The 27,381-nt window shown below is 33.3% G+C and overlaps 3 protein-coding genes across 3 annotated transcripts; all 3 read left to right on the top strand.

Annotated features, from left to right (window-relative positions):
- The first annotated feature begins 1,908 nt into the window (after positions 1-1,908).
- LOC132549748 (uncharacterized) lies at positions 1,909-2,613 on the top strand. Its single transcript, XM_060213705.1, has 3 exons — positions 1,909-1,989; positions 2,164-2,389; positions 2,531-2,613. Exons 1-3 carry the CDS (start codon positions 1,909-1,911, stop codon positions 2,611-2,613), a joined length of 390 nt encoding a protein of 129 aa, XP_060069688.1.
- Positions 2,614-10,554: 7,941 nt separating this feature from the next.
- Positions 10,555-11,328, top strand: LOC132549683 (uncharacterized). Its single transcript, XM_060213633.1, has 3 exons — positions 10,555-10,632; positions 10,832-11,060; positions 11,243-11,328. The coding sequence occupies exons 1-3, from the start codon at positions 10,555-10,557 to the stop codon at positions 11,326-11,328; spliced, it is 393 nt and encodes a 130-aa protein (XP_060069616.1).
- Positions 11,329-22,635: 11,307 nt separating this feature from the next.
- LOC132549684 (uncharacterized) lies at positions 22,636-23,554 on the top strand. The gene is made up of 3 exons (XM_060213634.1): positions 22,636-22,710; positions 22,880-23,135; positions 23,331-23,554. Exons 1-3 carry the CDS (start codon positions 22,636-22,638, stop codon positions 23,552-23,554), a joined length of 555 nt encoding a protein of 184 aa, XP_060069617.1.
- Positions 23,555-27,381: the final 3,827 nt, after the last annotated feature.

Genomic DNA, 27,381 nt, shown 5'->3' on the forward strand with positions numbered 1-27,381 from the left:
ATGGAAGTTTATACTCAGTATTTTATTTTGTAGTAGCTAATCATCGATAGTGTGCATAATAAATATTTGATTTGTTCGAACCTAAATTAGATAGATTTGATGCAGGCTTGACGTACAACATGTCTCACAAAATACACGCACATTATAACTTCACTAGCATTGCAATAACTATTGAATATTTAAACTAATAGTCAACTTATAGGGCACCATATGTCAACAGATATTTCTTATATTATCATTCTCGCTGACCTTTGTGTCATTACAGTTTCCATTTTAAAACAACCTTTATATTACTATATCAATCATTGTAGGGGTAATTCACGACAGTGCTTGACTTTCGCTGGTAGTGGCATCCACTTTATGTTGATATATTTGGGTTATCGTTGACTGCCGTATAAGAAACATGAATTTTATGTATTTCATGGTGTCCAATGTAAAAACATAGGGAGCGGGGGATCTTATCAATAACTGTAATATTGCAGTGATACTTTATCAAACACAATCTACACAATAGACATGTAAAAATAGTAACTCATTGTCAGTTAATCATAAACAGGCAACCCATTCCACATGTAATTGATCTCTACCCGGAGTCAAGTTTCGCAAGATATAAACTACCCGCAACGTAAAGTTCCATCATACAATAACTGCGAAATTAAAACTTCTAAGAAATTACTGCAAAATAACGACAGGAAACATTATCACTCCTCGGGAAAAAAACAAAAACGGTACCATTTCGTTTTCGATCGCAACATCATTACATGTAGAATATGACGTCAGCATTTTCGGAATAATCTTTCTCGTTTTCTAACAAAGATTACTTTCCGATTTTCTTTTTTGAGCTTAAAAATGTAGGATAAAGAACATTGAAGTTAGATGTCAATTTTGTTCAAACAATGTCTGTTTAGTTCTAACTTTGCATATATCATAATTGTGGAATGTAAACGACGATTATTGGAAAACACTTATCCATATATCTTTAAATATTAATCATGAAAAAAATGTAATGTACGAATTTGAACTATTATTACATTTTTATCACTGGCCATTTAAATATAATGAGTATCTAAAATGTTTAAATATCTAAACCATGGGCTTCTATTAAATACATAGATTACATATATTTTTTGTCAGATAGCTTTCAGATGCATATATAAACATTCTACATTGTTAGCCAGAAACAACTAAATGTGTAACAAAATTGCCTATACAAACCTAAACTTAATGAAAGGAATCTCATAAATCATTTTGATAGTCATGGTGCGTCAGGCATACATATCTGTTACTTGTATCTCGTTTAAAGCACATTACTAACTTTATTTCAAATTACAAATAACATTTGACCGAAGCACAGCAATTTTATTCATATTGCAAATAATATTAATAACGTCATTACGTAAACCAAAAAGCAAAAGAATGCTAATTGACTAATATCTCATAATTCTTGCAATTACACACATTATAACGGAAAATAAATTGTCATCTTAATAGAAGTACTGTAAAGGGATCCACGAAATTGTACCCCAGAACAAGTACAAGGTAACCAGTACCAAGTAGCACTGGTATTTCCTTCTGTCATGTCACGGATATTTCATTTCTTTAATTCCAGGTGTCTTGGTCTATGCAGGAGAACCTACTGAATAAGGTTGGAATCCTGCGTTAGATATTCAATACCATCTATAGGTTTAATCTGTAACCCTATAACCAGTTAATCGTCACACCAGGACACAAAGCCACTGGTGTAACCAATCTGCATATGGTAGCGTACGGCTAAAACATCACGTGATCAGTCATCTACCCGTGACAATGGGTTGGTATATAACGACTTAACAACGCAAGCCTTAATCAGTTCTCGCCTAGTCACCGAATACACGTTACAGCTACGTCCATCACACTAAATCATTTAAAATGGAATCTGCTCACACAACATCCAAAACCAGCGTTTCTGACAGGATAAATGGTGCCCTGGCCACTCTCAGGAGTGAAATGGTAATTAACTTGATCGTAATGATCATCGTAATCATCATATATTGAATAATGCAATTCGATTGTTGGGTTTAATTTTTTCCCAAATTTCAAATCCATTTATTTCCCTTTGGAAATATATATCACTCACTCGTAATCTGAAACAGCATCTTAATTTATTACCTTTGGTATTTACAGCTTGACCTCAGACAACAAGATGTTCAGTTGATGAAGCAGCTCATGTGTATCAATGATAACATCCAGACGCTATCAAAAAGAAGGAGCTCTAACACACCATTAAGGAAGAAGCTGGCTCTGGTCAATGGTAGAATGATTTTCGTAAATGTCGATGAGTTCACCACTAAAAGACAAAACCGAAGTTCCCTGTCCCGAACTCTTACTGGATCTGTGTCCAGCATTGAAGGTAATTATTCAAGATTCATTAAAATTCATGTGCTAGTGCTATTTCAGAAGTTGAAATTGTCGTACCTGAAAAATTTTTTTTTGGAGTTAATATCATCACGGCAAGAATATATATAACATATTTATTTTGCTATTGTTTCAGAAACCTCAAGCTCCACAGAAGACCTCAGTTCATTGGATTCGGATAGTGATGACAGTTTGTGTGGAACCATGCATAACCATTAGGAGAAAATTGTGTGTTCATCCACATCGAAGATCTGTAAAACCACACGACACTTCAAATAGTTGCTGGATAATGTTTAAAAATTATGTTTTGATATAAACTAGATATGGAGCTGGTTTTAATGTGTATGCCAACAATATACACTATGTTAGAAACATCGTCTAGATGATGCTACCAAAAATTTACCAGAAATATCACCCTGGGAAACGAACTGTCTTTAACCTGTTCAAGGACAACCCATACTTAATGATCATCACTAGGATAAACATTTCGACGTGATTTAAGACAGTTATGTCTTGTATATAGGAACATTTGCTGAACTCTGCCAAAAGTGTATTTGTGTTCTAACAATGTTTATGAAAAAAATGGAAAACGACTTATAGAAATCTTTAATCCATTTAAAAAAATCGACGAAGGGTTTTGCCCATAGAAAACACAAGACGTAAAAGTCTTACGAAAAGGATTATAAATGTAATAAGATTTACTTGATTATTATACTTTAATTCAGACTGTCGATTTAACACAATCGATTATGAACTATTATGTATAGCTTAAATGTGTATGATTGCAGATATCTTGACACAAGTGCGATTACGCACAGACGTTTAAAAGTGAGTGAATGTGTTTGACAGCGCATGGTTATATTTTTATTGTTATCGACAGAAGTCAATTGACTGAAATACAATTGTTATTTTTATACTGTTATTGAGATAATAAAACTTTACCTCAAAAATGGGTTTTATTGTTTTTTATAATCATTGTATCTTAGAGATGATTTTTCTGTAATAGGCAACTGTAATATACTGTAAAAGTACATGATCTAGACGTCTCATGTCCTTTTAGCATATTTGGACTGGAGCTATGGGCTAGACTGGTTGATTTGCAGATTGTTTTTTGCAGAAAGTTGGATTCAATTTCATTACATGCGGAATTTGTTAATTTGCTAACAATATTATATAAAGCAGCGAGAGAGCTTTTTCGCTTGTTCTATGTCTAACAGAAAGTTACAGTCTTAATACAACAATTATCAGGATGGTGACACAAATTTGTCCGATTTAGGACAATATCACTTAATTGGTATCTTATTTGTCTTTACAATTACTCGACCAAAGTAAGAACTAGTTTTCCAAATGAGTTGAAGGGTTTTTTATCACGTGCAGTAAAAACAATATATGTAAGAGCGGATTACCGGTTTCAATAACAAAGTTCCCAAAGAATTCGTTTCATAAAAGTAACAACGTTAATTATAAGTGAATTATTTCTGAGGGCAAAAACGTTTTAATGAAATTAATTGCAATCGATGTTTCTTTATCAATTGGAATGTAAATTTGGTGTTACATTTCACTGTATGATCCTGTAATTACCCGGTGTGTCGTTACCAACGGAATCTTTAACGCTACATATACCGACAAGCGAATATACGAAATATCTGGATCTGACCTCAGCACACGTGTGCTTTGATCACAACAAAAAACAAATATGTCAGTCTTTTACGGTACAGACCATAACGATCCTTTGCTGATAAATATGTTTTAATGATATTATCAGCTGTGTTTGTTCATTACACAACGACATAAACCCGGTCTTCATTATTCAATGAACAATGTTAGATGACAACTATAACGAAACATTTTTTGTCTGACATCTATTACGAAGTTCAAATGATATGAATGTTTAAAAAGTAAAAAAAAAATAGCAATATCCAAATATTTACTACATTGTAACTGCAATGATTTTTCAGTTATTCTATCAGTGCCCGGTGTCCTGTACGTTTCATGTTATATACATGAATAATTCCTATTTGGTTTCTGTGGAAGATAATGATCATTATTGGCGTGCATGAGAATAGAGGGGGAACCGAATATGAGTACAGATGGGGAATCAGGTCTATATTTTCATATTACTTTTGCGCTTAATAAAAGTAACTCTCTTCTTAAGGAAGAATGTCTCACAACATCTATCAAGTTCATAATCAGTCTATATAACTCTAATGGTCTTCCACGATTTTGATGAAGCTTTACATTGCACATTCATCAGAAATAATAATTGTATACTTTAGTTAGATGAGTAGAGCTGCATGTAATCTTTAAAGCTTTGTACTTTTCATGGCTCCTTTAAAACTGAATCTGCACAGTCATGTTCCTTTGTCAGCGGAACCATCTTATGGCCTTCTGTCCATTGTGATGTGTATGAAAAGAATCCGTTCATCATTATGCTCCGTTCCATCGAGGGGGTAAAGTTATATATTAACAATATTTTCAATAACTGATGTTTCCATTATGATCAATTGATATAGAAATACGAATTAATTAAAATATTTGGAAACGGTTGTGGAGATAACCTTGGAAAATAATATTCCAAGGGTGGATGACACTCCTACGATGGCATACTGTCAATCACACTACTACACATGATGAAAAAAATAACATTCTTTATCATTATTGTTCTCTTAAAAATACATATGGTAAATACAGACATAATTTATAATTTTGTAAACGTTTTGATATAAAAAAAATTCCTTATAAATCATGAAGTGTTTAATGCAAAATAACCTCGCCTTAAACTGCCTGCGGTCTGATCTCTAAGTTAATTTTCTCATTGTAAACCTTCCATTACCTTGTGCGATATGAATAAGGACTTAAGGTGTTCGTTAATATACCTGGAGGTTCCGTTGTTGTATACCTTGTTTTCATATGGGAGCGTGACATAGCTAACTTGTACTGACCAAGATTTTCATGGCGGGTGTCGTCGATGCAGCAGAAGACGCTTACACTCCTAGAACTTTTCATGAGTCTTCGCGGAAATCTGTCTTTTGTCCATATTTGCCCCATTTTTATAGATCTTGAGTTTCAATTCAGGTTCCGTTAGCGTGTCGTTATTTCCTTTGTTGTTTTATCTTAGTGGAATTTCAGCCAAATGACCAATTACTATTAACCGGTACATTTACCTGTACAACTTGAACGTTTTTTGTTTTGTTTTGTTTTTTCTTTGTTTGGTTTTTTTTTTTTTTTTTTGTTTTGTTTGTTTGTTTGGTTTTTTTTTTTTAGGTAGAGATATAGAGATTTTGTATCAATTGTCAAATATCACCTGGCTAAGTCTGTTAATCACACATGTGACCTCGTCGCCATTTTAAAATGAAAAATGTTCGAAATCTCACAATTCTACATTATGTGTCAAAAGCTATTTAGTACCCCGACTTTGTAATTAATATCAATAAAATGAATAAATAAGATTAAAGTAATAGAAAATAAACAAACACCCATGTAAATAGTTAAGTAAATTATATCTACTACCAATATGTTCTTTAAGAGAGACTGAAACGCCTGAAACCGTAACCGAAACAATTTTTGTGGTGTTGAATTCATCATTCTATTACTTATTCATATTTGCTTCATTACCTTTTCATTTGATTAGATAAGAGAAATTACATTGCATACGCAATACAGAGAAATAAAAAAAAAACTAACATGTTAAAATAATCATAATCCAAACTCAAAGTCGATCAAACAAGGGCAAACTATGAACAAAAGAAAGATTTTCACGGAAACTCCTAATAAAGTACAAGGAGTAAAAGACCAGGTGTTCCGGAAGAGTAAGGGGTCTTCTTTCCCGACGACACCCTCTACAAACATATAAACCTTGGTCAATCCAAGCAGGTAATGTCTCGACCTCAAATGAGAACAAAGTACAGGCAAACTAACGAACATCAAATAAGTCCCGATACATGTTTCACAAGAAAATAGAAATTTTAATAATATTATAATAGAATATGCTGTTTGGTTTACACGTCATCATGAACCCTTTCATTTTCTTTTATTATTTCAGTTAGAGCATTATTTTTTTCATTTTTTTCTTCTAACCTTATGCAGTCATTTATTATGGTAATACTTTTTGTTATCAAAATGTCACCATCAGTGATAGATTACCCATCAACATGTTATTTCTGGAAGTTCTACATAAATGATAGATGGATTTAAAGTATCTATCATTTATATGAAGAAGATAGGTTAGATAGGATTTTAAGCAGTATAAAATATGTTCGATATTCATCTTATATGTCTATGGCAAGCGTTTCACTGATTGCATTAATATGTATAATTTAAGCGCAATTGTGCTATATCATACTCACCTGTCAACTCTGCCCTTAAGTATTGTGCAATTCATTTCATAATTCATATAAAGAAGTTGCTTGTCTTTGGAAAACCAATACAATGACATTTTTCACTTTCACTGGTTTCTAGATCCATCAAACAAACAAATTAAATTCTGATCATATCAGAGTACAAATTAATCAAAATAATTGATGCATATGTCAATGTTATCTTGAAAAATAATGACGTGAAGACGTTTTGTGGCATTCATAGGAATACTTTTACATTCTTATACAAATTTCGTGAGAAATCAATAATCTACTGCAACTTCATTTCAGTCATGTATTGGCACACAATTTCTTCTCTTGATTAAGAAATATATCCCCTAAACACTCTTTCAAAGCCATTCATTACTTCAAGAAGCAATTTGAATTGGAAGCAGTTTTTATTTTCATTAAAGTTTTCTGCAAACACAATTTTGAATAAAGAATTATTTAAAAGGATGTGATACATTACGTTACTACAATAAAGAACCGCAAATCTAAAACTTGTGACACGGAGTACATTGATGTAAATAATTGTCAACGACATGATAAACCATACAAGTTTGTTTTTATGATGAAATCTAAATATTACAGTAACAGTTTCATTACTGTAATTTTCTACCATTATTTTCGAGAGAATACAGATTGATTCGAATTAAATTTACATTAACCAAAAGGTAACTGTATTCATATGATAAATTGTTAATAAAGGTCAAATATGATATTTCATAATTTCATCCACTGCAATGCGATCATGTTTGAGAAAAAACAAACAGGATGTACTATATTGTAGAAAGATGGCATCACCCACGTATCCATTCATTAGTTGTTTTGCTGGTAGAGTGCAATATGTCCATTCAGGATACACCATCTAAAGTACATTTTATATATCATATAGTGTTAAAATGCAACCTGGACTATTACAGACACAATATACTGATTATTCCTTAACACCGTTTGGTATATTTATCATGTCTATTGTTGAGGATCTTCGGTATGTTGTGTATTATGCACGCCTACTTATCACCATTGCCTCATCTATACAGCATTGTCCGACAAGTGATCAGCACGCACATTAAGATGGCGTATTTAACCGTTAATGCCGTACCTTGTACTTTAATGTAACTTGGTTACTGGTCCTGACTGATTCAGTACAATAGTTTGTTAAAACAAAAAGAAGATAGAGTGTATTTCGATAAGCACAGAATAGTTGTATGTTTGCGTATTATAAGTATGCATAAATTTCAAGAAGTTTGGTATATTTTATTATTTCATTCTAAACACTATTAACCATTACCTCTTCATTAGTGAAATCGCTTATACGCTTATAAACCTACAGCACATTCGTCAAGTGCCAAGTGCCAAACATTATGTCAGAGAAAGATAGTATCTGTAAATTATCTTTTGTGCGGTAGAACCGAAGGCTTTTCCTGATATGCATCTGATATTTCACATGCATTTCACACTAATATGAATAACTTAAAGAGAATTAGTGCAATGTCATACTTACTTGTCCATGTTACCCTGAAGTATTGTTCAGTTCATTATGAAAAGCATGTAAAGAAAGTGATTGTCATTGTATTCAATCACTGTTCTTACGAATTTACTGAAATGAAGTTTTAAATAAAGAAAGATTGATACACATGTCAACCTTGGAAAAATATTGATGTATAGACGTTTTGTGGTATTTAAATAATACTTTCATTTTTTTCATAAAAAGCAATAGCTTGCTGTGAATATGTGTCAGCCATACATTGACACACAATTCCCTGCCATAATTAAGAAAACATTCTCTAAAATCGTGTCCAAAGCCATTCATTACTTCAGTAGACAATAGCTTACAAGAAGTATTTGAAATATGTGATTTGAATTAGACTGGATTGTATTGAAATGATAAGTGAACAAAACTCTTGGGGTAAAATTTATTGCTCACAACAACTGTCGTAAATTAGGTTGCTATAATAAATCATCGCAAGTCTAGAACGTGAGACATGCATTAAATTTATATTTATAATTATCAACGCCATACGCTTAGGAAATCATATAACAAGTTTTGTCTTTATGTCGCCTATTTAAATCCATTTATTATTATCATTGTTGTTGTTTGTTGAAAAAAAATCGACTAACGTAGCTTGTGTTTGATATTCAAAAAGTTCATGTTAATTTGCCTGAAATTTGCATCATAAAAATGTCAACACACTGATACACTAGTAAAATAAAGCATTTCATACCGGGCAAAGGTGTCTATATGTAGTAATGCATTTCATCTCATCAGTTCGTCGTCACCTCTCCTCTCCATTCAATAGATTTTATACTAAGAAAACACATATTCAATATATACACAAAGTACAACGATACATCTTACGAAAAGTGCACAGTTCATCCTAAAAACAAAACACAAAATGCGTTCAAACTGATTATCTTTAACGCTGTTTGGAATATCTATCATGTATATTGTTGATGATCTTTAGTATACAATGTATTATATATGCGAACTTATCAGCAGCGCTTCATCTGTACAGCATTGAACTTGAACAGTATGTGTATAGAAATAGGCATGTTTAACAATCAGTGGCGTACCTTGTACTTTAAGGAGACTTGGTGAGAATTCTAGTGTTATAGTCTACTACATTGAGTATAATAGTACAAAGTGATGTGGCAATAGTTAAGCCTGTTTTGTTATATATATAAACAATAAACAATGTTCCATAGACATACTCATACATAGCCTTTAGGTATTAAAGCAAAAAGGATTTATGAAATAAAACCATGGCAGGATAGTCATTGATAATATCAATCAGCTGACTGTCTTGTCAATGATAGTGTTGATATACTGTATACAGGGATAAATTCGCTATTTCACCCTCATTACCATAAAAACTTTCGCATTTGCCCAGTGCTAAATTCGTCTTGAAAGTAAAATGATTTATATTGTAGCTTTCGCTTGAAATCTTAAAGGTTATTTTCCTTTCATTCTCCTAATTAAAAAAAACAGGCGCAAGTTTAACTAAGTCAGGGTTTTGTTATAAATTAATACAATCTACATCAATTGTAATGCGATCAAAACATTTTGAGATGTCACATTTATGTAATGCATTCTTGAAAAAGCAAATGGTCATATGAAGATCGTTACATGATATTGTCATCTCATTGAAATTTTTAATTCCAAATGGAAGCGCTGATCAGCTCTAAGGTATTTCACTTAAATAGTTCTTGAAGTGTATGCTTATCATATTGCTATAAATTCAAGTAGTTTGTTCTTTGTTGCATTTCCCTCTAACACTTTGTTCCAGTAATATTGCATGACCTGTCAAATAAATAACAGAAGTTGTATCGTTGTATCTTTACATTTTAATACATTAGTTATCCTCATTTCTTCATTATTATGATAGTTAATGATCCTGTAGTGTCTTCACTACGTTAGACATGTCATGTCCAATGTCCGAGGGAGGGCAATGTATCATATATTTATCTATACATCTGTTCCTTACCTTAGAGGATTTGTGTGTGGTGGAACCAACGACTAACGGTTTATATATCAAACACCATCTATAAGGTAGATATGAACACAATTCTTTGCTTTGATTATCTTAACACATACCTAACTTGTCACAATGGTAAATGATATCTCTCTGGTGGTGTATGTCTTCTGTGCCAGGTGTGTGTGGTTTAGTATTCAGTCGATTGCACTTGATTCCACCGCCCCATAGAGACGAGGGGTCCGTATATAAAGGCGTGAAAATATTTGCCAAATCATTTCTTAGTTTGGTACCCAACACGCCTAACCATTTCTACAACAACAGTTAACATGGAATCTGCACAAACTTCCAACATCAATTCTGCAGACAGAATCAACTGTGCCCTGGCTACACTCAGGAGCGACATGGTATGTAATATCTATTATCTAAATAGAAATAACTTTTGCAGTATTGCAGTTTTCATAGATAATTATTCTGTGCTAGACATAAGTAACACAATCCATTTTAATTATTTCAAAAAGAAAATGTTTCTTTATAAGTCTTGCATTCCCTTATTCCACGATCAGAATACGTTAATTTAATATTGCAACATTGCGCCTTTTGTAGATTGATCTGAGGCAACAAGATGTCAAGTTGATGAAGCAATTGATGTGCATCAACGACAACATCCAGACACTGACCAAGCTCAAACGAACTTCGGGAAAACCACTCAGAAAGAAACTGGCTTTGGTCAACGGACGAATGAGCTTTGTGAACATTGATGACGCAGTCTTGGAAAGAAAGAGCCACCAAACCATGTCTGGAAAACTAAGTGGATCGCTCTCTAGCATTGAAGGTAAATATATCATTTGAGCTCTCTCTCTTGATAATTAAAGTTCCTTATCTGAGGGAATGATTATCAAAAACGAATGTAAGTCAAACGTTATAACTTTGACCAGACTAATGGGATTTTATAATAATCACTTGTATGTGCGTTTCTTATAACACAATTACTAATTGACTTTGTTGTATTTTCAGACTCTGCAAATTCTACGGACGATTTGAACTCGCTGGACTCCGATAGCGATGACAGTATGTGTGGAAACATGTATAATCATTCCTAATAATTCAACCCCTAAGCCAATTTCAAAGTGGCAGGATCCGAAATTTCAAGAAACAAAGGAACACATGAAAATTGTTCTTAATGATACATTCCAATTCAAATCCGTTTCCTCTAGAAAAGGACAAAAGAATGGACATTTTAAAAACAAAACAGGACTTTTGTGGCTCCTTAGAAACTGACATATGGGTTATGGTGCGAGGAACGATTTCCCGCCTGGGGTACCAGAATGAAAGATAGTACAGAAATTCGCGTCAGCCGGACTCGGTTCAAAATCAGCTGAACTCTGCCAAAGTATCAGATGTGTTCCAGCATGTGTATATGGGTATAAATGTGCTTCAAACAAAAGAAGACAATAATTATTATGTAACATTTCTTGAGTAGAAGACGTGAGATAAATAGCCATCATAGCGAATACATTACATTGACGCGTGTATTACCTCTGAAATGAATTATACCGATGTTTGTTTCAACTATCGGTTACATGCAATCAGTGATAAAAACAATATGATTTTTCTCTAATGAACTTGACACATGTGTGTAAATACACATGGAAATACGAATTTGTTACATTGTGTATGCTTATACAATGATTGTTAGCGACAACAGTTAGTGTGACTGAACAAAATCTGTTATTTTTATAAATGTTATTGAGATTAATAAAAAGAAAAGACACTCGAAAGTTTCGCCTCTATTGTATTTTGTTGAACAGAATAAGAGCAATTTTTCACGGCTATACAATATACTAGAATATACCTTCATTCCTAGGTGAGGCAAATAAGAAAATTCATCAAACATTGGAGGTACAAACGACATTAAAGTGCCAACATAAAAGTAGTGCAATGTTTATGTTATACTTGCAACCAAAACATAGAATAGCCAGTTCCTTAAAGAATATTATCGATTATGTTTAATAATGTTAACTACATATAGCATTATTTAACAGGTGTCTTTACCGAATCAAAAATTGAAGTCAAGTGCACAGTTATATTTATTTATCAATGTGTCTGACAGAACATAGATAAATGTATTATAAGCAACGTGCTTTGTATATGTTACTTTTACTTTAAAACTCCTTTGGGTAAGCTATATCTATAACAAACGACCATGTAACGTCCCGGATCATTGTCTGCTTACGTCTCGTTGTTTTCGTCTGACATATTTTTCCCGTCGGACTCTTCAGTAAAATGTACTTTAGTGCCACAAAATTCGACAAAACAATCACAAAAAGGTAAATACGCAGCTTAAGGACAACCCGGGATTTTTTATCATCGTTGGATATATGATAGATATTTTGAAGCTCAAAAGAAAATCAATTCAAATCTACAAGTACAATTTATGAATACGTTACATTGTAATACATAGAAGTGATCTGAATCCACAAAAACAAAAATAAAAAAACACTAATCATGTCAACAGGACTTTAACGTAGGAATGGTATCATTGAGATTAAAGATATGTTTTGTAGTACAATCTATCAATGGTGCCACTAACGACCAGAACGATACCACCGGAATACACCGAACTTTGCGGCTCTAACCGTACATGTACTTTAGACATAGAGAATGTAGATCACATCGGAGCTTTTTACAACAGTATACGTATGTTTGATGTTGATCTGAACGATTATGTAAAGACAATAATCAAAAGATTCAAAACTATTTCGGATCATTTGACGTGAAGAATATCGATCACCAGACGTAATCCGATGACACTATCATATCTAACACTTTGTGTGGAAAGCCAATCATCTGTCACCACCCTATATACAAAGTACACAAGAGGAATGTCCGTGAGGTTGTACTGAAAAGTACAGACAAAGCACTACTGACTGATGTACTTTACCTTATCGTCTACATTATCCGTATTTTTTTATATTTAGATTAATGTGGTCTTACGATAATCACAAAATTTGTATTAATCAAATTTGCTTTCTGGAATAGCTTTGGATACTAATTTTCTTCGGGTCATTTAATTAGGAAAACGTCTGCTCTAATCAAGATTATTGTTCAAAATATCCTGATAACTACCGTAAACATTCACCAGTATGCAAATTTAGAAACTCTCTTTGTATCCCCATACTTTTTTTTCAAAGGTCGATGAAATAATATTTGTCGCTATTCTCTGATAATCAAAAGAGTGTTTTAAAAACTGAAGTAACATGAGACACGTAACGAAATTAATCGAAACATATAGGCTTCGTGAATGGGTTAGGAGATATTGAACTAATGTGAATATCGACATTGTCACCCTTCTATGAAAGCTTAATCGCCTCTTTCAGTTGTGTTCAGGGGTAAACATAAGTTATAAAACAGTGAAGCTGCAACATTGAAATGATACATTTATTTTTGTAACCTGATTTTGAAATATTTTTTTCATTCCTTAGCGTGTTTAGATAATATTTCAAGTTTTGTAATTATTTATGAAAGTCTATTTCATTGCTATAACATCGCAATGATTTTGCACGATTCCCAGGGAAATTTTTAATTATTATGTAAGTGATCCGTTAAAGCAGACTTTCTGTAACCCTGTATCACACAATACCATCACCAAATAATACAGGCATGTATAATAAAAATGACCTCTTTGTCACTACACCGTGTGGGGCGCGTTAAAAAGTCCAATTTATTATTTCATTTGTAATGGATTCATCTTTTTACAATGGTCCATTTAACGGAACAATGACTCATGTGTCAGATGTTTTTGATAAATCCACTTACAAAGATGAGGTCAGTTTGTTAAACGTTACGAAAAAATGTCAAGCTGTAAGGTATAAGGTGTATTTAGTGCAGACAATTAAATGAAACTCTCCCCTGCAGCGGCAAGGCGTCAATCATCCATTTTGCTTCAGTATTACACAAAAAAATATACAAATTGACTTTCATTATATGTAGTGAGTTGTTGATTACAATATTGTTATGAAAGAACATGATCGATGATGGATGAGTTTAACTGAGGAGTAGAGCCATGTCTGTCACCAAACAAAAATGAAAAGACTTTTGTTATTTTTTGCTCAATCACGGAAATCGATTTGGGGATGCAATTTCGTTTTAATATTCTATAGATACTCAGCATTTATCGTTATACCTAATTAGTATTTTGCGTTCTAGTTTTGATTTTAAAAAGAACATATAACAAATTCCTAGCAAAATGGCTACTTTGAAATATTTTTGTAGTCTTGGCAGCAATGGATATTATAAAGTAGGATATGTTCAAATATACATTTCAGATTTATTGCATTTCAACCTCCATTAGTTTGTAATTAGCACACTAGAAATATCAACTTAGCTGATACCTGTGAAAGGTATATAAGTTTTATGTTAAATAAAAAAATTATTTGTGTCGTAGTAAAGATGACATTATTAACATTTATGCTAATATAATTTTTAATCCGCACTTATTGTACTCCGTAAATGACAAATGCTAATTTTGTTGTAGTTAGATACGCAAATGTATTTGGAAATGAATGAATAGTTCTATATAATTTAATCAACACCTACACATGCTCACAACATAATTATTAAGAGTGCCGGATGTGTGTTAATTTTGGTTTCCTATGAAGGGAAACATTACCTTGAGAAAGGAACATTTATAGTGTGGTTATACTGCATTATTATGATTGATCACTATATTTGATAGTGGTGTGATAGTGTAGAGAACGTTGTATTTCTCAACCCTACAGATCATTCTGGCGGATATTACTTTCTTGGAATTACCAATATTTACATGACGGTTGTCGTCGAAGAAGCACATAACGCTTACCATTTCGGATCACCTGGTCTTATTCTCCATGTACATTTTTTCGAAGACTCCTTGTTAATCGTTCTTTTGTTTATATTTTGCCAAAGATTTGTTGAATTTAAGTTTGGATTGTAATCATACTTACATGTTGATACTTGCTATGTTACTGTTTACTTGCATCTAAATAAATATGCATTGAATCTAAACATGGTTAAAACAAACGTGACGAGATATGTCAGCTATATAGGTATAATGTCACGTGATATATGCAAATTGTTAATAAAAACATCAATATAATCATTTGCGGAACTATTTTGTAGACAAAATATCAGTTCAAATGAACTTGCCGCTGTTTTCACTATGTGTTTGGGGTTATTTGTTTTTAAATGTTTTATAAAAATCGTAAGATTAAACAATATGTAGTTACCGCAATGTAGATGTACGTACAGAAAATGAAAAGCAATCCTTAATTGGAATGACATCAATCAAAATTCTGGAATTGATTTTATAAAGACAAGTACATGTCTCCAAGGCTATTTTTGCCACAAGGAATTGATACAAAAAATGTGTATGTGCGTCAAACACAAATGGAAAGATGTGATTTACGATAATCAGGTTTTTGCCTCGAATCACGAAATTGACGTCTGATTAGGTTTTCAGGGATTGATAATGCCCAAGGAAATATGTGCGGTTTGCCATGACATTCGTAGGTCTATAATCAGTTGCCGTAGATCCTACGCATAATTGCACATCAATATATGCCGCCACGGAACAGGAGCAGAATATCAATGCAAGAGTTTTATTAGTTCCTATTAAATCAAAGGATCAAAGCGCCTAACTTCTATAGTACATAGGTAAGAATAGCAATCGTTGTATTTGATACAAAGAACAGTATTGGTTGTTTTTACTGTGTATGTTTTAGTGATTAGATATCCTTCTAGGAACGTGAATATGCATTCAAGATGTATTATTCAATTATTGTTGCAGATGTTAATAGAGTGCAAATATTAAACTTAATCTTTAACTCATTTGTACTGATTTTGAAATTGGACAAAATAGATATTTTCAAAAAATGTTTTTATATAAAATATTCATAAATTAACCGCAATGGACAGATTATATAAAAAGTACACTCCCTGACAGGTCTGTTTTTATAACAGCGTCATACCCATAGTGATATTAGCCTTTAGCGTCTGTCCACACCGACTTGACCTGCATATATCTGATAATAATCTTGGCTTTTACTCCATAGTGTTGACTTTAAACCAATACTTATCGCCCTGGCCCCGGGTTAATGTGTTTCAGTGTATCAGTAGATGACCTCAACTGTCACTTTTATACATTTACATTTCAATTAGATAACTGGAAGTGTTGTTGCCTAAAGAAAGAGGTCCCATTATCTTAGCACCAAGTATACCAATTCACATCCGTTTTGTGGTTTTGGAGTGTTTTGTGAGCACTAGCACGTATCTACACCGAAGAGCCCTTGAGTGTGCTGTTTATATACTTAATGAAAGATAATGTTGTTGATATCATAATTACAACAGCGAGGAGACAGTATAGATGACACAGTAGAAGGTCATCCAGTACGTTATAAGTACCCTTTACCGTCGTAAACAGCTGTAAATAAATCACATTTATATTTTAAACACTGACAGCTATATCGTTGATATTGTCGTATTTTCTAGTTTAGTTTGTTTAGTATCAATTGTGTATCAGGATGGAATAGAAAGAGCAATCGTTCACCAATATGCCTTTTAAATGTGCAAAGAATAGTCCTTACCAGCTGTTTTACAAGCAATTACATTTAACACAATAACAGTGAGATCATAAGATACTTTCTTTTGAACACTATATACTTTTATTTAAATGTATTTAATGTGTAGAAACTGTTAAACTGTGAAAAAAACGAGTTTTAAAACTCCTCGCACAGTAAGTTACGTTTTATCTCAATATAGAAATAAATTATACTTTTAGCATTTCTGTGATGGTATGTTTTATCGTACAGTTAGGATAATGTAATGTTAGATTTTCAAAGGTTTGAAAGAGAATTTGAAATAAACTTGAGCAAGTCTATGATCACGCCATCTCCTTATCATCTGTACGAGACACATACCCGCCAATACACCTGGTTGTCTAGTTATCACCCGAGGTGTAGGGAAAACCAACCAAGATAATACACTGTTGATACGGGGCACATCACGTTTCTACACGCCCTCTAGCCAGAAACGGAACATCAACGCGCATTAATACAACAAACTAATGGCATCCGGAAGTTCATACACTAATCTAGATGTTTACTTATTAGCCATTGAAAACACCAAGGGAAGTCAGTCTCTACTTAATCACAGCTCAATTTCGTAAATAAATTTAAGTTTCATAAGTTGACCGTAGAAACATTAGAACGTAGAAATTGACACCGTCCTTATATTTGATAATTTAGATTCTAAATGTGTTGTTTTGAAGACAACTGTCAGATATACGATTTCACATGACATATTATCAATCGTTCCGTTAAGAATTATTAGCCACCAGCCCCAAGCGTTGGGACAAAGAGTAGCTTTGAAGGAGAATGCGACTTAATTTATATACATGCGAATGTATTTGAGTAGAATTTATAAAAGATACCTTCCTTGAATTCCTCAAACTCTATTTAACAGTACGTTTCCCCAAACACACTGCGTACCCGAAGACTAAGTCAATAGATTAACATCTATAATAAATCTTATCTGCAAATATCATATCTTTGTGATATTAGACAATAAGAGACAACATTGAGACAGAGTGAAGTCGTGTTAGGACTATAAATATTTACCTACTCCACCGACAATGGGTTCGTCCTGCCGGAAAGTCATCCCAGGAGAACAAAATACATATCCCCTGCATAGTTCAGTTATCGAATAATACACATTAAACCTTATACTGCAACTCAACGACATATTACAGGTACATGGTGAGTATTTGATTTCTACCAACCCAGGAGATGCAATGGCATCAATTCGGCTTGCTCTATGTATATCAGGTGCCTTGCAGACGTACAAACAGACATATAACATATGATTAACATATATAAGAATCGATTTTGCAATGGTATTATATCTGATAATGACTTAAAAGGCATAATGGATGAATCCATGAAACATCGTCAGTTAAAATTGAATATCATTTGTAACAATGATAAAACCAAAGGAGAGAAATTATAAGTTGATGTGATCCTGATAAATTTGCAATCGTTATATTCATATTTTCTGGTCCAGTTTGAAATGCAGCATTCTCGGGTCAAAGGAATTTGGTATAACTGAAACACGCAACCCACTCATCGGAACCTAAAGTTAGTGATATTTTGGAAAAGCATTGTTTGATATTTGAAATACTTCTCGAAAACGCGCCATTTATTGTTGTAAAGTGCAGAAGGCGGAACTCAAAAAAGATTTGCTTGAATGCAAATATGCATCATTTTCCCTTCGTATTAAAGAATTATGTTTCTGTACTATTGAAAAACTGGTTTACAATTTCGTTTATTTAATTTCATGCAAGAGCATACACTTTTGAAACAAATTACTTAATGCACTTCATAGTGTGCTTTTTTTGTTTGTTTTTTAGTAGAAGAAAGGAGAAACATATTGTATTTGCATTTGTGAACTTACTTATTGCAATAGTCAGTTTCCGGAACTTATGCTAGGTATCTGAAGAACAAATAAAAGCGAAAGCGTGACTTTCAAGTCAAGATGTTTTTTAAAGAAAATTATGTGGAGTTTATAAATAGGACCTTCCTTGTGGCAGTGTAAAAGTTGTGCCAAAACTTCTATTTACTTACTCCCCAACAGTGGGTTCGTCCCGCCGGGAAGTCATACCACAAGAACAAAATACATATCCCCTGCATGGTCCAACAGTAAAATTAATACACATCTGACCTTAAATTGCGACTCAATCACATGTACTATGTTCTTGGTGAGTATTAGATTTCTACCTACCCAAACGAAACAATGGTGTCAATGACGTATGTTCTATGTATGTCAAAGACCTTGGAAAGGTCGTATAGAAGACACCCATACCTGACTAACACATGTATATATAAATGATATTACAGTATACAACGTATAATGACTAATCACATATATTCTGGATGAAACCTGATTAACTCGTTTTGACTGCCATTCGTTACACATCCCTAACATGCAAAGGATTGTGTAAAAGTGAATGAAATCTTTTGAATACAAATTAAGCAACATATTCAGTATATGCAATTTCTGATTTCAAATGCATCATTAAGATGTTTCGTCCTTCTATATGCAGTGCCGCTAGGTGCCTAATTGATGTAAATATGAGGCAAGTAAGTAAAATTAAATTTTGTCAAACCAAATCGTCGCTATGCATTATTTATTTTTCCCAAAAATAAATTTCAAACTTATCTCCTTTTGTTTTAAGTAAGGTTCATAACTAAAGCGTGTAGTAATGTTTTCCTTGTTTCCTTGATTTTATATGCAAAACATTCTTACTTCGTTTTTTTTTTTTTTTTTTTTAACACGAAATATATTTAGGTGTACATATGTAACCCTGGTAAAATACTAACCGCAATATACCACTCGGCTAGAGAGAACGTCTTTTTAGCTCGATTGGTGAACGTCAGACGTAAGTAAGAAAGGGGTCCCGGGTTCGATTTCTAGCGGAGGTATTGAAATAAATAATGACCTCTGTTACATTGGCGTCCATGTAGAGACATGGGAATAGTATTTAGCCATGCCCCACCAGCATCTCTGAAACCCCTGGGAACTTGAGGAAAGTTATTTCCTGGAGAGGAAGTATGTAACCTTGGTAAAATACTAGCTGCAATATACCACTCGGTTAGAGAGAACTCGATTGGTTCAGCGTCAGACTAGTAAGCCAGGGGCCCCGGGTTCGATTTCTAGAGGAGGCATTGAGATAAAAAAATGACCTCTGTTACACATGAACAAAAGAATGCACATGTTTCATTGTAAAAGAAATGGTCTAACATGAGAAAGGTTTGTGCTGAATTTTCATGTGACTTTTTATATGTGTTACAAAGTTATTGATGACAGTTTTTTCTGTAAAAACCAAGCAATATATTCACATTCAAAAACTCGCGCTTGATACGTCACGCAAATATCAATATGTTTGTAGGGGGATTATTGGTTAGTGAAATAGTATACGACCAGTAGGTCGGCTTGACGCCAATTTCGTAGTTTGATCCCTGTTTAAATAGTAATTATATGACCATATAAGTAGATATTTAAGTTAATTAATATGTAATTAGGCTTAATTAGTGACACCCGTAACTTAAGTAGGGTCCACAACGTGTTGGTAATAAGCAGGGTCCACGACGTGGTGGTAATGATACCCGGACAGAAATATCTTGAAGGAAGGAAAATTGATGCTAATGGAGGCAATAGATAAACAAGAATCAAAACTTAAGATCTCTAACGGGGGAAGGGGGGGAGGTACTGGTTTATTTGAAATATTAATGCATTATCGAGTATTCTCAACAATCACATCGTGTATGCTGTATCTTTATCTAGTTACAAAATATATCGTTTTATTAAATATTACACGTGTCATCCGTAAAATGTTTGTGCCAATTCAAAATATTTTCAACAATCTGCTATTTGGCGATCTATAGTTTTATACTATTCCTAAGTTCTTTCATTTCTGAAACAGATCAATCGTTTCTATTGGCGCAGTGTTGCAGGAAGATATCCTGAATTGATAAACAGAACAAGACTGTCATTCCTATGAAAAACAAAACTGACATGGTGATAGTGAACTTGTTTTGCAAACTGAAAACCGGAATTCCAGCGACGTAGGCTGGCAAAATTCTGTGTTACTTAACAAACTATAAATGCATCAACATTGAAAATATACATGCTAGGGTTGTTATCATCTCATTCCTTCACCTATGTTATTTGCGGCATTAGAAGTACAAGTTAGTTAAGGTAGCAGATCAACACAACATTGGTCTTCCTGTGTACTAAGACATTCGCTGTAAACATTACGACACCTGATTAGGGTTTCACGGTAAAATCATTACGTGATAACCTTTAAACAAAACGATCAACTTTTTTTCTGGAAAAATGCTTTCACTAGTCATGAATATTAAATCCCTTATACAAATAACAGTGTGTTTATAAAGGATAGCCACAAACCATACACGTATTAGGTTCCAAGAAATCCAAGATGAATTCTTATTTTAGATCCAGTACTTGTTTTATATAAATTTTGTGTAACTAATTTCGTCTGTAACAATACCATGTACGTGTGAATCATCATGTGTATTTCAGTGACATTTTTAGCGGGTATAGTACAAACAGTGAGTTAATTATCTAATATGACAAAGCATATGATTAGAAAGCAACATGAGCATGAGTAATTTTCCTTGTGTTTTTCGAATGCCTTCTTGTTATTTCAAGATATTCCTAATTTCCATACATGGATTGATCAAGATACACATTAAGGTATAACACTTTCATCCTACTGGAAGACATGGTCTGATTATCCCCGTACTTTCTACACGAGTTGCTGTGCAAATCTTTTTATTGTATTCTGTTATATTTTGTCCTAGTTTAATAGCATTTGAGTTTGAATGAAGCTTCTGTTGACATGTTGGTCCAGTATTTTTTGAGGCAATATATTCTAATTTCTGATATTTTATTGATATATTTTAACACAACATGTGCATCTACTTCAAAATTCCTTTTTATTTACGTACCAACATATGCGTGGCATGAGATAGCTATGGCCTTATCCAGGTCAATAGTCTAAGCGTTAAATTGACATAACCATTTATGAACCTTTAGACCAACATTTTTGTGCCTTGACCTTTTACAATGTATTGAATTCATTGTGTTAGATACGGTGCTTTCAGTTACAGACCTATAGCATATCAATAGTTCAACCTCGTGTCAAAAATACTTAGATGGCACATTGAGTGACACACAATAGGACCCCCTACGAAAAAAATATGAATCAGCTAAAAAATTGAGCATGCAACCACCAGCATAGAGGTTATAAACAATTGGAATCTAATCGATAACTATCACCTGCTTCGTAGTTGCCGGGGAGGTGTGACTCGTAATTACTACCGTTTAATATCTTTCATTGGGGATTGTTTTAAGTATGTGGGAATTTAGACATAAAAGAGAAGATATATTTCACCACCACAAAGTACCTTTTGTTTCTTGACTAGGGTAATATTTCTTACACCCATGCGGGATATTGCTATGCAGGAGAGAAGAACTGAAACACAGCTAGATCGGGGGGGACCGTATCACATAATCTTAATGCTAAAACACACCTCCCATACAATCACCTGACACAGACGTCTACCTGTCACATGTGTAACCGACTCCAATCCGATGGTACGTATTTTCTACACCAGGTGTTTTATAAAGAGGTGTGTACTCGACCGGCAAATTTATACACCTACAATGACGTTAGGAAGCCATTCATACGAACAGAGTATAAAACACAGCGAAAACATAAGTTACAGTCATTCTTATCGAGACAGCGAACTGTAAACTTGGCTATCCGTGATTGTATTCCTTAACATACTAACATGACGTCCGTGGTGATATCAGCATCCGTCAGCGACAGAATCAATGAAGCGCTGGCAACGCTAAAAACAGAAATGGTATGTATTAATTTTTATATATTGTAGAGTTTTTTTGTGAAATCTTTTTAAACATATAGTGTTTACATAAGTTTCCAATTTTTTTTTTTTTTTTTTTTTGTCGTTCGTAAATTTTGTATTACATCCATATAGAAATATCATTAATCAATGTTTCTCTTTTATAATCAAGGTGAATTTGAGACAACAAGATGTCCACTTGATGAAGCAGTTGATTGGTATAAACGATACTATACAGAAACTATCCAAACAGCGACCCGGTTCACATAGTCCACATAAGGAGAAATTCACGATACCAAACGGACGACGAACGTTCGTAAACAAGACTGAATCCATCCCTGAAGAGACCCCCCTTGTCCGCCAACAAAGTGTTCCTAACTACTGTACAATGAACGGCAGCCTCAACGGATCTCTCTCCAGCATTGAAGGTAATTCAAATTAATAACTCTAATTGACACGAAGTCATCTTAAATAACTTAAATTTTAATTTTTGATTTTAATTTTAAATTTTTATTTAGTTTTAATGAAAAGTGAATTTGATCTACTAATTAAGTGTGCAAGAATGATAAAAACAAATGAATTCTAATGAACCTATTTTAACATATATTGTATCTCCCTTTCAGATGTCTGCAGTTCTCTGGAAGACCTAAGTGCAGCTGAATCAGATAGTGATGACAATTTGTTTGGTTCCGATCAAAACCTTAGCGAGTCTTTCTCGTCCACCACCTCCAGGTCACGATCAGTAGCGAACACTTCAAAGGAATCTGACCTAGACTATTGTTCTTACGAGCAAATCCTGAGAAGAAACATTAAGTTGTGGAAATTCTCTCGGACGCAACAACATTGATATATATTGTATTCAAAGTTTACAATTATCGGAAAATCATTCCGGGAATATTGTATTTATGAATTGTTAAATATATGTGTTCATTTGGTAACAAATCTGATCTCAAAGTGCTGACAGAATTGCAAAACGTCACAGACAATTGTACAGTCCTTACACAGTGGGATTTGCTTTCCCACGGGGCTCTAATCAGTGAACGGAAACGGGAAAAAAACTGTGACGACAAACTTTGCAAATCTTGTTTCCATAAGTGATTATCAACCACGAGAACAGAAAATAATGACCAAACACATTTGTCTTTAAACCTGTTGAAACTTTGCTCAATCTGCCTAAAATTATGTTGTGTTCTGCTTGTATTCCTTTACAATGTCTTTCAGAGAGTGTGATTTTTAATCCATTGAATGATGGTGAAATTCAGTGTATGTTTGAATGTTGTGATATTAACGACATTGCTTGGTCATTCTTTGACCGTGTCATTGAGATATACATGTATTTATACAAATAGCAATAATGTAGACTTTCGACTAATTAGTGGTTGATAATTTAGTGTGAATGTGTACAGCAAATTAGTGTGAATGTGTACAGAACATTAGTGTGAATGTGTACAGAACATCAGTGCGAATGTGTATAGAACATCAGTGCGAATGTGTACAAAACATCAGTGCGAATATGTACAGAACATCAGTGCGAATGTGCAGAGAAAATCATTGTGAATACGCACAGAAAATGAGAGTGATGTGTACAGAAAATTAGTGTTAATGTGTTCTGACAATTAGTGTGATTGTGTAGAGAAAATTAGGTTGAATATATACGGAAGATTAGTGTGATTGTGTACAGAAAAAATGTATAAATGTTGAACAATTGACGCACTTAACCCAAGTGCACTAAAAATAAAAGTGAAAATAAAATTTGAAAGAAAGCAATGTGTTGTATTGTTGCTGTTAATAGATATTATGTCTAAAAACGGTTGTGAATAAAATTGAAACAAACGGCTGCCTGGTGTTTGAAGAACAATCATTGATCAATTGAACACGCAAGTATCACCAAACTTAATTAGTGTACTTTGTAATGAGTCACAGAGTCAATATCAGGTTCAATATACAATATAAGTCCAGCATATTGAAGTTAAATACGAACATAAAGACATGAGAAACATCCAATTTTAAAAACTGTGTGAAATCCTTAAGGACAATAAAATCATTTTTACTCGTAGCCAGCAGCTTGACATTAATGTGTGCTAGCTACTGGTTAGTCCAAGAAAAATGATTTTTTACTGATAACGTGTACATCATATGTTAAGTATTTTTAAAACTAAAGTTCGAATTTGTGTCTCATAAGTTTGAATGGTATACAGTGATTAAAACGAAAATTACAAGATGATACATCGAGGGACAAAAGAGAAAAAAAAATGATATTCGTTAAGCTGACAAAGCTTGTCATAAAAATATGCACCTTAATCTCTTTACTTCATTTATAATCTATCATACATACATAGGTTTTGTGGTACTTGTGTAATCACCGATTATACAACTGTAAAACGATGAAAAATTCAAACTGAATTACTCACGTACATAGGTCCAGTTTTTGAGACAATGACCAGTCATTTGAAAGCTTAAACATGCCTTGTGATTCAGTAAGAGGGATTTTTTAAATACTGACCAAGCATGAGTCAATATTTACATCGTGGGCGTACGTATCTAAACGGCGTTATGTCATCTGATGTGTTACATTGTAAATCTTGGGTGTTTCTTCATATACTTATATAATAATCTGATTTATGTGGTAAAATGGACATGTTACAAAATGAAAAATTTCTGCTTGAAACAGGATACTTGGTCAGATGTCGACACTGATTAGCCGTGGAAATGACATTTCTCGTATTAAATTGAACGGAATTGTTTCATTTCAAAAGGAAAATAAAAGCTTTGTGGGAACTGCGTAGTCTTTGAAAAAGAATGAATATGTGTGAAAATACACAGAGCTACAACTGGCTTATTGTACAACTCCGAGTGTGACGTGTTCCATTTTACTTTGTACACCTTTGTAAATCTCCTGACAGGTAATCTATTCAATAACTCTTGACACTTTAATAGACTAGTCAAAAGAGTAAGACATTTAAATTTCAAACATCTAATCCGTAGATACAACGTATGACTAATGCACCAGAGCCTTTACCAACGCTAGTGTTTTAAACAAAGACCGACACATAACCCTACCGAACATTCACCCAACATGCATTTTAATCTGCATTTGGTGATAAGTAATGCGGTTAAAATATTTTAACACGATCTTAATTATCTATTAAATGAAGAAAGGTTTTAACTATAATTCCATCGATCACATGCTGTGTTCACTTTAATATTTTCTGGAATACATGTAATAATTGTTTTTCTTTTACGTCACGATTGCGTGTTTAACGTCGTGTTTTAGAAATACCACCCGGAGATTGAACATAATTAATCATTCTTTAAATGCATGATGTGATCGTTGAACCCACACACCAAGCATGAAACCATTTATGTATGAAAATACGGTTGCAGCTTTCGTGCAATTAGCGAATTACTTATAACAAATTATTTCTAATAGGTAACTGCGGACATTAACCCCATAGGTAGATAAAAAAAATATGTTCAAGGGGCTTTGATGAAAAATAACAAACCTGGACATTATACTCAACATTTATAATTAGATCGACTACAGTACACTTAACATGTTGTTGTTGTTGTTGTTGCTGTTGTTGTTGTTGTTGTTGTTGTTGTTGTTGTTGTTGTTGTTGTTGTTGTTGTTGTATTTCTTTTTTTCTTCTTTTTTTTCGTATTGTTCTTTTATCATTATTATTTTTATTTTACCGAACGTATTATTTTGATACGTACGACATTTAACAATTAAACTTTGTTTACATGGTTACTGTAATGAGCGATCATCGATACGACACATAGATCAGTAATATCTATTCCCTTTACAATGTATGTAAAATACCTATTTTTGAAAATACTTTTCATTTCCATGATGCCTTATCATGCTGTTGCCTTGACAACTTAATATCTCCATGCGTAATGTTCGTGTCCATATTTCTTTATGAATATACACTATAAGTCAGTGACTTTCACGAGAGACAACATAACTGTTCATTGTTTAAACCTTGATAATGCAAATTACTCTCCATATTTATCGATCATACAAACTTTATGAATATGATTAGTATTGTAGAAAAGTGTTGTATGTTCAAATGATGTTTTTATATTCAGATTTCACTGCAAAAAATTAATGCAGTGATGAACTCCTCGGCAAACATATATCTTGGTATTTTTCCATTTCATCTAAAACCCACATTGATAATCACTGTTCTTATAAGATCGCTATCAAATGTTTGTTTTTATTCACTTTTGTCAAGTAAAATGAATTTATTTACAAAAATTGCTAGACAAGTTTTTTTTTCAACATATATTTCATCATTCTTGTTTGCTCGGATGGAAGCGAACGAGGGTCACTGTGGTAGGAAACTGGAGTACCCTGGGGAAACCCTCGTGGTCAGGCAGGTGACCCCATACCTTTTCACGTCCACAGGAATCGAACCCCGGACGGCTGCATGAATGGCGAGTGCATTGCCACTGCGCTACCCAACCTTACGTTAACAGAATGCTGTACATAAACCTGGTACAATGTATGTGGTATTGTACGCATTAGAACACCAAGAAATGAAAGAGTATGTCAAAAACGAAATTTGAGAGATATTGAAGATAATTCGCATTTTATTATTGTTTGTCCACTTTACAATGTTCTAAGAGCTCAATATATTGATAGATATCATAAAGTACGTTCATTTATGT

The sequence above is a fragment of the Ylistrum balloti genome, unplaced genomic scaffold (genome assembly GCF_031769215.1).
Source record: "Ylistrum balloti isolate Yb309-2 unplaced genomic scaffold, AGI_CSIRO_Ybal_v1 Utg370076, whole genome shotgun sequence".
NCBI classification, from domain to species: Eukaryota; Metazoa; Mollusca; class Bivalvia; order Pectinida; family Pectinidae; genus Ylistrum; species Ylistrum balloti.

Coding starts and splice junctions, on each gene's coding strand:
- LOC132549748 (XM_060213705.1), top strand. CDS start 1,909: ATGGAATCTGCTCACACAACATCCAAAACCAGCGTTTCTGACAGGATA. Junction 1,990..2,163: donor CCACTCTCAGGAGTGAAATG/GTAATTAACTTG, acceptor TGGTATTTACAG/CTTGACCTCAGACAACAAGA. Junction 2,390..2,530: donor ATCTGTGTCCAGCATTGAAG/GTAATTATTCAA, acceptor CTATTGTTTCAG/AAACCTCAAGCTCCACAGAA.
- LOC132549683 (XM_060213633.1), top strand. CDS start 10,555: ATGGAATCTGCACAAACTTCCAACATCAATTCTGCAGACAGAATCAAC. Junction 10,633..10,831: donor CTACACTCAGGAGCGACATG/GTATGTAATATC, acceptor CGCCTTTTGTAG/ATTGATCTGAGGCAACAAGA. Junction 11,061..11,242: donor ATCGCTCTCTAGCATTGAAG/GTAAATATATCA, acceptor TTGTATTTTCAG/ACTCTGCAAATTCTACGGAC.
- LOC132549684 (XM_060213634.1), top strand. CDS start 22,636: ATGACGTCCGTGGTGATATCAGCATCCGTCAGCGACAGAATCAATGAA. Junction 22,711..22,879: donor CAACGCTAAAAACAGAAATG/GTATGTATTAAT, acceptor TTTATAATCAAG/GTGAATTTGAGACAACAAGA. Junction 23,136..23,330: donor ATCTCTCTCCAGCATTGAAG/GTAATTCAAATT, acceptor TCTCCCTTTCAG/ATGTCTGCAGTTCTCTGGAA.